The 9,193-nt window shown below is 43.0% G+C and overlaps 1 protein-coding gene across 5 annotated transcripts in view; it reads left to right on the forward strand.

The window, feature by feature from the left end:
* The window catches only part of CMBL (carboxymethylenebutenolidase homolog), a 50,503-nt gene extending 47,820 nt beyond the window's left edge, over nt 1-2,683 (forward strand). For all 5 annotated transcript variants that reach the window (XM_073332356.1, XM_073332360.1, XM_073332355.1 and 2 more), the window contains one exon: nt 2,426-2,683. In XM_073332356.1, coding sequence (XP_073188457.1) covers nt 2,426-2,605 — 180 coding nt within the window. In that variant the 3' untranslated portion in view covers nt 2,606-2,683. The remainder of the gene's footprint in view (nt 1-2,425) is intronic.
* The last annotated feature ends 6,510 nt before the right edge of the window (nt 2,684-9,193 follow it).

The raw sequence follows: 9,193 nt of genomic DNA on the forward strand, positions 1-9,193 counted from the left end.
CTCATTCCTAGGCTTTCCATCCCACGAAGGCCAAGAGAGCCACTGCTCTTTACCAGGCTTTCAAACAGTTTATGAAGTCCAATCAGAAGGCAAAAAGCCCTGCAAACAACTGGGGTCAGATCCTCTTCTGGTGTAAATCAGCATAGCTCTGGTGAGGCTGTAGTGATTTATACCACTTGAGGATCTGGTCTCCGGGTTCTCTGTTTACCTCAGGGAAATCCATCCTCCATCAGGGCAGCCAGCTCTCTGTCCCCTTCTTCGGTGTTATTGCCTATTTCCCTCCTAGTTATTCCCTCCTACTGGAGCCCCCTCCCTTCAGGGTTGACATTTCTGGCAATTTTGAAGGTTTCCCTGGAAGGGAAAACTAACTAGTGTAGTTTCATTGACCAAGCTGAGAGATGTGCAAAAAGAAAACAGAGGGGGAGATTATGAACCCTGTAGCGAGGCAGAGTGGCCTCCCGCCGAGCCTGAGCCCCAAGGACCCCTACACTCCCTTGGTGGGCGAAGCAGGGCCAACCCCACCCCCTTGTACCTGAAGCAGAGGGGAGTGGCAGGAAGTGTAGAAGGAGGGCCCTGCAGCTCAGTTCGGCTGGAGCCATGGAAGGAGGCAGATGTTTCCAACCAACTGCAGAACTCCAGAGCTGAATCAATGCTGTGCTGCGCCCTGCCCCCAGAGGAGACCAGCCCATGATAGGAGTTGCCAGGACTGCTGTCAGCCCTGTATCCTGAGATGATGGAATATCCTTGGACTACAGAGTCCTGCACCTGGACTAGGGTAGGAAGTAGCCCAGAGAAACTAGACTTTAGTCCGCTTTTGTTGCTGGAGCATGAGTAAGAATGTTTCAGTTGGATCCCACTGACCCAGTGGCAGAACCCTCCACCACTGTTAGGGCTCTGGGCTGGGACCCAGTAGAGGAGAGTGGGCCCGGGTCCTCATACCCCCTGCTGCCAGCCCCACCCTGTTCTATCCCTGTTTATTATCTAAAGGCGTTATTAGTAACTAGACGTAAATCTGGATTCCATGTAGGCTAAAGTTCCAGGCTTAAGCTTGGCTCAGGCTCTGGTTCAACAACACTAAAATACTGCAAGCTTTTCTTATAACATTTCAGATCCATCTGAACCAAAACACTTATATAGGCACAGTGCTCAATGTTTTCCGGATCAGAATATAGATTTTTTTTGTGTTGTGACAGGGTCGGGCCAGATGGCTATAGGAGAGTAATAGAAGGCAGCTATATTAGCCCCAGGCTAAGTAGGTCCCTTTTCCCTGGGTAGGGTAACAGGGAAGGTTCTAGAACAATCAGGAACCTTCTGGAGACAATTAAGACAGGCTGATTAGAACACCTACAGCCAATCAAGAAGCTGCTAGAATCAATTAAGGCAGGCTAATCAGGGCACCTGGGTTTTAAAAAGGAGCTCACTTCAGTTTGTGGTGTGCGTGTGAGGAGCTGGGAGCAAGAGGCACTAGGAGCTAAGAGTGAGAACGCGGACTGTTGGAGGACTGAGGAGTACAAACATTATCAGACACCAGGAGGAAGGTCCTATGGTGAGGATAAAGAAGGTGTCGGGAGGAGGCCATGGGGAAGTAGCCCAGGGAGTTGTAGCTGTCGCACAGCTGTTCCAGGAGGCACTCTAGACAGCTGCATTCCACAGGGTGCTGGGCTGGAACCCGGAGTAGAGGGTGGGCCCGGGTTCCCCCCAAATCCTCTCAACTCCTGGTCAGACACAGGAGGAGTTGACCTGGACTGTGGGTTCAGAAAAACGGCCAAACTGAGGGCTGCCGTGAAGCTCCAAGGCGAGCAAATCCGCCAATAAGCGCAAGACCCACCAAGGTAGAGGAGGAACTTTGTCACAATGTATAGAATCATAGTAGGAGGGAGCTGAGTAGCCTTTGCAGGAGCCCAAAGGAAGATATGCTGCAGGCTTGCATCCACTTGTAGATTTTTTTTTTCCATCAAAAATCATAGGAACAGGTTAGAATCACAAGCTTTGAATCTGTGCAGCTTCCACCCGCCCAAACACAAATTCAAAGTGATTCCAGTTTTGTCCCTTTTCTCGGTCCAGTCTCCACTACTTACTACTTGCTGTAGTGCTTGCTACCAACTGGACTACTCATGGTAGTAAGCCCCACATCAGGAAACAAGTGTTTTTATCTTTGCAGAGACCTTTAAAGATGCGATTCCACTTACCTACACAGTTTTTGTAATTTTGTACAGTCATAGCTCAATGATTACTAGAAGAAAATAGCCCATAAAAATACAATTGGGGTAACAAATCTAGTCTGGCCCAAGTGTGAGATTGGTAAAGAAGGAACTGAGATGAGGATACATCACATCTTTCAGGAAACTAAATGATGAGCAAGCTGAGAATTAGTAAAAATAATAGGTTAAATCAATGTCACTAACGGAAGGATGTTCTGTTACAGGTCACCTTACTGGAGCAGAAGCTGAAACAACACTGTAAAGTTGATTACAGAGTTAAAATTTACCCTGGGCAAACTCATGGTTTTGTACATCGCAGGAGAGAAGATATAAACCCTCAAGATAAACCCTACATTGAAGAAGCAAGAAAGGACATGATCTACTGGTTAAATAAATACCTTTAACAAAAGTATACTGCCAGATCTGTAAAACACAATCAAGTAATTTGTTAGGTAGACTTTAGAGCACATTGTACTTTTATTTTTGGAAAAAATAAAAATCATTTTAAATTTAATTAGAAGATAAAAAAAGATAAATGGTTGTTTATTTACTTTTCAGCAGTAACACTTTCTAACAATTTTTATTTGTATTTTTGAACTTCCTTGAATAAGTTGATGCCAAAATATTTTCAAGTGTAGAACACCTTAAATTTAGAAAAAAGTTTTGAAATCTGACCTATATATCTTAAGATTGTTACAATCTGCTTCGAGATATACCCCTATCTAAGGGGTTCATATATCCCTCAATATTTATGAGTAATTGTAAGAAAAGCTAATGACAGTTATGTGAATGCACTGAGAAAATATTTCTCCTACAGCCATCGTACAGTACCTTGAGCTGTGGCTTCGTCTGCTCTAAACTAGGCAGGGTTGTGCTTGGACATTAGATGGGAGACTTCCCAGGAGAGTGGCATCAGTGACTCAACAATTAGTACCACTCCTGCTGAAGCAAACATTTACTAATTCTCCAATCCCAGCATGGTGTTAGGGCCACTGTTTTTCTGATAAGATGTTTAATCAAGTTGCTTGTCCCACATACTTGTCCCATGAACTGTTGCAATAGCTAGGGAAATTATGAGAAAAGGTGTTGATGTGATGGTGTCCCCAGGGTGCAACATGGAACTGGGGTACCGCTGAGCCCTCTGTCCCACGAACCTGGGCTCCCTCTCACACTGTGATGTTGTGACAAGCTGCAAACCTCTGGCAGCTACTGCACTCACACAGACATCCACAGGTAGGGACACACTTAAACGAGTTACATGAATACTTCTCCCAACCACTCCTGAACTAACAATAGAGAAGCTCCAGACAATTCCCTGCAGCTTCCCCAGCCTAGGACCCCAGAGCTGTACCTTCTTGCCCTAGTCAGAAGCCTGACCAATGTATGTTTATTACCCAGGCCGCACTCTCGCCTTCACTCAGTGTGGAGAGGACATGCATAAGCCTTTGTAACTGTGCAGAGATTTCCCAAGCGCTTCAACCAAAACACACTGGTTTAGTTAAAGTATAAAACAGATCTATTAACTACAGAAAGATAGATTTTAAGTGGTTATAAGTGGTAGGCATGGAAGATTAGAGATAGTTACCAAAGAAAATAAAAGATCAATGAACAATCTAAATCTTAAACCTTATTTCATTCGGCTGTGTTTAGATCAGCATTTTTCTCATCCAACTGGATGTTACAATTCTTAATACACAGGCTTCCACTTAAGCCTGGACCAGTCACCTCAGATGATCTTCGTCTTCTTGTCTTTCCAGTTGCTTCCAGCATAGGTGCAGGGAGGAGAAACGTGCTGCAACATGTCCCAGTGAGCTTTGCTGAGTCACAGTGATTGAGTAAACCTCCATTGTGTGGACTTGGGCAAAAGTCATTGAATTGTAAATTCCTTGATTACAACTCTCCTGCGGATTAATGGTTGTGGAGCACCCTCCTGGGCGGGCTCCTTTGTATGTCACTATCAAACATACAGCATATTTCAGTAACAACCATACAGCAACATCTCATAACTTTATACACACTAATTATATACATATTTGGACAGAACAATGGGTTTCAACAGTCATGACCTTTCATATGATATCTTACATGGCATGCTTTGTATGAAATATTACAACCACATACGAATGATGAATATGGGGGTTACAGAGTGCCATTTTGAGGTACAGTATGTCACAGCTGATTTAACCATGTATTTACCTCAGTTTGCTAACATGTCTGAAAACTACAACTGCCTTATCCACACTAGAATTTTGCCATGTGATAGTTACCATGTGGTAGGGAAAAAAACCTTTCCCAGTGAAGACAAGGCCTAAGTGTCGTGTCCAATTCCAACTTGGATCATTCTATTTTGCCTATACAAATTCTCCCTGTAATTTCAGTAGGAGAAGCTATATTTAACTCTCCTTTAAAAAATAAACAAAGTATCCTGTTGTATGGCTAGCTGTGTTAAATGGCTGTCACATTCCTCCTTGGTGGTAGGGATGGAGCAATTTGTGTATGCCGTTTAGATAGATTAGATAGAAGTCAAAAGTCAAGAAGGCAGGAGGCGTGTGGAAAAAATAGCATATGATCACAATGTTGTATAATAGTTCATATGCACAAAGGAGGCCAATTAATGTTTCACATGTAAATTAAACTTCCATTTCCTAATTGTTGAGTGCTTGACTTAGTAAGTTTAACTTTCTTTTTGTGTAGTTTTTTTGTTTATATTCTGTTAAAGCAACATTATCGAATGCCTGTAATCTCACACATAGAATCTTTTGCCTCCCCGGTACCAGATTATGCCTGCTAGCATCACAGATATGTGATGGGGTAGGTTTGCATTGTCAATTTTAATTCAGAGAATCTATTTGTAGACCAAGTTCCTGATACCCATTCTGTCTAGGTACTCATTAAGGCCCACATCAATCATAGAACTTCACATACATTAATTAACACCCCTGTGAGTTAGGGAAATATTGTTATACCCACTTTACACACTGATATACAGACATATTAAGTGACTTGCCTGAGGTCATAAAGGAAAACTATGACACAGCTAGGAACTGAACACAGATCTCAAGCATCTTACTATAGTGCCATAAGCATCTTTCAGGAAATTATTTCAAAATCGGTTCCAGATATCGGCTTTAAAAGTGTTGCCTTTTCACTTCATTATGTTTCCCCTTGCCCATGCTCAATGAGGTAGGGTAACCAGAAGAACCATCAGATTAGTTATTGTAAATCATATGTCCACTAAAGTAGCCCTGCTATTATCTGTCAGTTACTGGGGAACATGTTATGATTTTTTACAGATTTATTCTTGATTTGTAAGCTTCCGAGTTGGGCCAGGAGAGCATGTGCGTCCCACCTGAATATGTGAACGTTTTCTTAGAGGGCACCCCCTGTGCATCCTAGCTCTGGAGCACTCTCTGTGATAGAGACGCCACACTTCCTGTACACTCTGCATGCAGCCTTTGGTTTCTTGTGACACGCTTCCTGCTGGGAAGCAGAAATAAAGGAGTCCAGCTCATGGCAATCACAGGCTGCAGCTAGAGAAATTTAGGAAGTTTTGTTACCTTACTTCTGTACATCATGTCTTTTCTCAATAAAGGGTTTATCTTGACACCAGTCTGCTCACCAGTAAGATACTACACGCTCCCTGCTGTTGGCTTGGTTTTCAGGACAGGTCTCTCAAGCCTCTCCTGGTTGCTTGGGAGACATCTACTAGAGGAGCTTCTCTTTGCAATGGAAGAGATTTGGGGTGTGGTGCAAGCAGCCATGCAGATCCCTTTAAATACCTCAGTCAAGGCTGATTTTCCACTCTGGCACTTCGAGTGCAGAAGGTGGGGGCTCATAAGGATTCTAAAAATTAATACTGACTACTCCAGGCTTGTATTAAACTTCCAAGGTTACAGCTTTTCTCTGACCTTGGATGGGTAGATGCTGCCACCACCCAAATGCAAAAAACCTCTTTGAACCCGGGAAGACGCACTTGTGAATTCCTCCCTATGGGGTACCCTCAAGCCCTTTCACCCGTCCCACACACCCTTGTTACACTAATAAAATAATACCAATAGGATCTTATAAGAGGGATAAGGCAAAATTCTGCGTTTATTGTAAATACAACCGTTAGCATATGCTTTTCAATCTCACACACATGCACACCCTGCACACAGTCCTGCCAGTTGATGTTTATCGTTACCAGTCCAGAGTCTGGATCAATCTAGTGGCCGGCCAGATTGGTCGCAGAGGGGAGCAGGACTCTGTTGGTTGTGATCCAATGCTCCTGGAGTGTGGCAAGACAAACCTAAAATCTCATGGCAAAGCACCCTGTTCTTATAGTCTTTTCTCTCTGTTGAAGTCTATGGATTTTTCCGTGTCAGTTTCTGACCGGTTAATCCTTGATTGGTGTTAACATTTCAAAACTCCTTTGAGAGGGTCATCCTGTCCTGGTTTTGATTTAATCAATTGTCTTTAGGGGTGCCAGCCTTCCCCTCAGGGTCGTCAATCTGCCCTTCCTTCATTATGGATGCGCATTGATGATTTTCTGGTGTCATTAAGTCTCTTCACTACTTCTTCCTTGACCATCTGGCTATAACAATGACCTTCACACCTTATCTTTTCCTGATGCATGCATTCCTCATTCACACAGTCTCTCACAGAGAAGACAGAAATTAAACTTCACTAAATCTTGTGGTCAAAAACCGTTTATATTGTGCTCAGGCCTTCAACATTCCTTTAATTTAATTAACATAGACACAATACAAAATCCTGTCTCTTATTAACTAAACTTTATAACAGGTCCTAATTGTAATGCATATGGGAAAACAGAATCTCATAGTCCCAAAGGGTCATTCCTTTCTGCTATTCAAATGGGAAGGGCTAGCAGTATGAAATCAAGACATACATTAATTCTTATAGCACAAATATAAAAGCCTGCTCGTACACCCTCCGGGAAAGAGCTGAGAAAGAAAACAAAGGAAATCAGCTGTTGCCACCAGCTAATTAAACAACATGTGCACAAACTTCTTAGGACACATAAACCAAATCCTGTTCTTAAAAAAGGTAAATTTTATTAAAAACAAAAAAAGAAAGAAAAATACGTCTGGAACTTAGGCTATTGCTAGATTTAAAAAGAGAAAATATAATAATTAAGCATCAAGAATGGTTTTCCTGAGGTCCAGCTTATTGGTTACAAGCAAAACAAAAGCATTTGGGGGTTAGCACAGAGGAGTCCACAAGTCTTACAGAAATAAAAGAGAGAAACTTTTCTAGACATTTCCTGATCTACTTACATATCTAGAGTTTCAAACTGAGTAGTTCCTAGGTGTGATCTGGTGGTTTTCATACCTGGTTCACAGCTTTTTACAACATAGCTCAAGCCCTGTCTCTGCTCTGTCCTCTCCCTCTGGAGAACAACAACAGACAGACAAAGGGAAAGTTTTTTCCCAATTTTAAAAAGTTCAAGCCCTCTCATTGGCTCATTTGGCCAGGTACTTACTCCTTTCCTTTTACCTATGGGCTTTTTTAACGCTTTACAGGTAAAACAAGTAGAGAACAGCCACTAACAGGGATTTTAAAGCTAACTGGCTGGCTGGGTGTCCATAAAAGGGAACTACCCTTCATTTATCACAACCTGCCTCAAAGACTGCCTTTAAGGCACTCACACAGATAAAGAAGGGTAGCCAAGCAAAGTCCATTCGTGTTCATCTGGCAGCTGCGTTGACCTGTCTCAGATGCGCGGGCAGACCACCTGTCTCTCTGCAGCCTTTGCTGGCATGTTCATGTGTGGTGTGATACATTTGTAAAAGCCCCATTAAAGAGACCTTCCTGTCCTGGGATGTTAACATGACCCCAACTAAGCTAATAGAAGCAGCTGCGTGCACCTGTGACTTCAGCTTGTAGAGTGAGTAAATCTATTTCCCTCGTAGTCTGTTGTTTTCCAGAATCTGGATGGGAAGGTCTTGATGGTGTAATCTACTTCCACAGATAGTTCCATGGACTTCCAAACTACACATAGACTTAGTGTTTGTAGGATAAGGCTTTGGCCTTTAATATTTTTCCTTGGTGTGGCATCTGCAACCAGATTGCAAAGATTGTTTATTCCAATGGTCTGATATTTTTCAGACTCCTGGTTGGACTGGGTCCCCTTTGTGGGACAGTCAGCCAATGAAGGCAGAAGTATTTATCCCCAGCTGTTCGAATATGACCTTGAAATAAAAGGTTAAGGCACCTTTTAGTAAGAATGGACCTTAGGTGAGAGTTTGTCTCCATGCAACAGGATAATTTATAGTGTTGTGAGTTCTGTTGTTCAATATATCCAGGCATAGGTGTGAGGGCTTTGGACACAGCCTCCCCCATCATTTCTGGGCTTAGGCTAGATTTATGTTGTTCACTAACAACATCTGCTGATTTCTCAGTAGCCCCACTGCTTGGGTTTCCCTTGCCATTAGGGCATTGGCTTGGAGAGAAAGCTGACCTGCATTTCTCTTGGGTTAGGAATTTCGGTGGCATTTCTCACTGTAGTGTTTGTGTGCCTCACAGACTGTGGTACATTTCTCTCTCTCAACACTTCTGTGAGGAAGGAAATGCTATCGCCATGTTACAGGTGGGAAGAGAGACACAGATTAAGTGACCTGCTGAAGGTCATAACAGAAAACAGTGGCATGGAAATAAAAATGTTCTCCTGTTCCCCAGCCCAGTGCCTTAACATACGGCCAGCTTCCCTCCCTCCTTCATATGCTCCCCCCTCCATAAGGAGATATTTTAAATGTAGTGACTTCTGTATTGCTTGGCCAGCTATAACTGAGCTGTCACCTCTTGCTATACTGATTCTGTTTTGAATGGAAGACATTTTGAAGATTTTACTCATTCCTGTTGCAAAATCTCCATGGATTTGTTAATGAAGCCTTAACTGTATGCGCATGACCAGTTTAGGAACAGCCACAAATTATTGGGCTTGATGCAGGAATTACCGGTGAAATTTTATAGCCTGTGCTTTGCAGGAGGTC

Source organism: Lepidochelys kempii, chromosome 2, assembly GCF_965140265.1.
Source record: "Lepidochelys kempii isolate rLepKem1 chromosome 2, rLepKem1.hap2, whole genome shotgun sequence".
Lineage (NCBI taxonomy): Eukaryota > Metazoa > Chordata > Testudines > Cheloniidae > Lepidochelys > Lepidochelys kempii.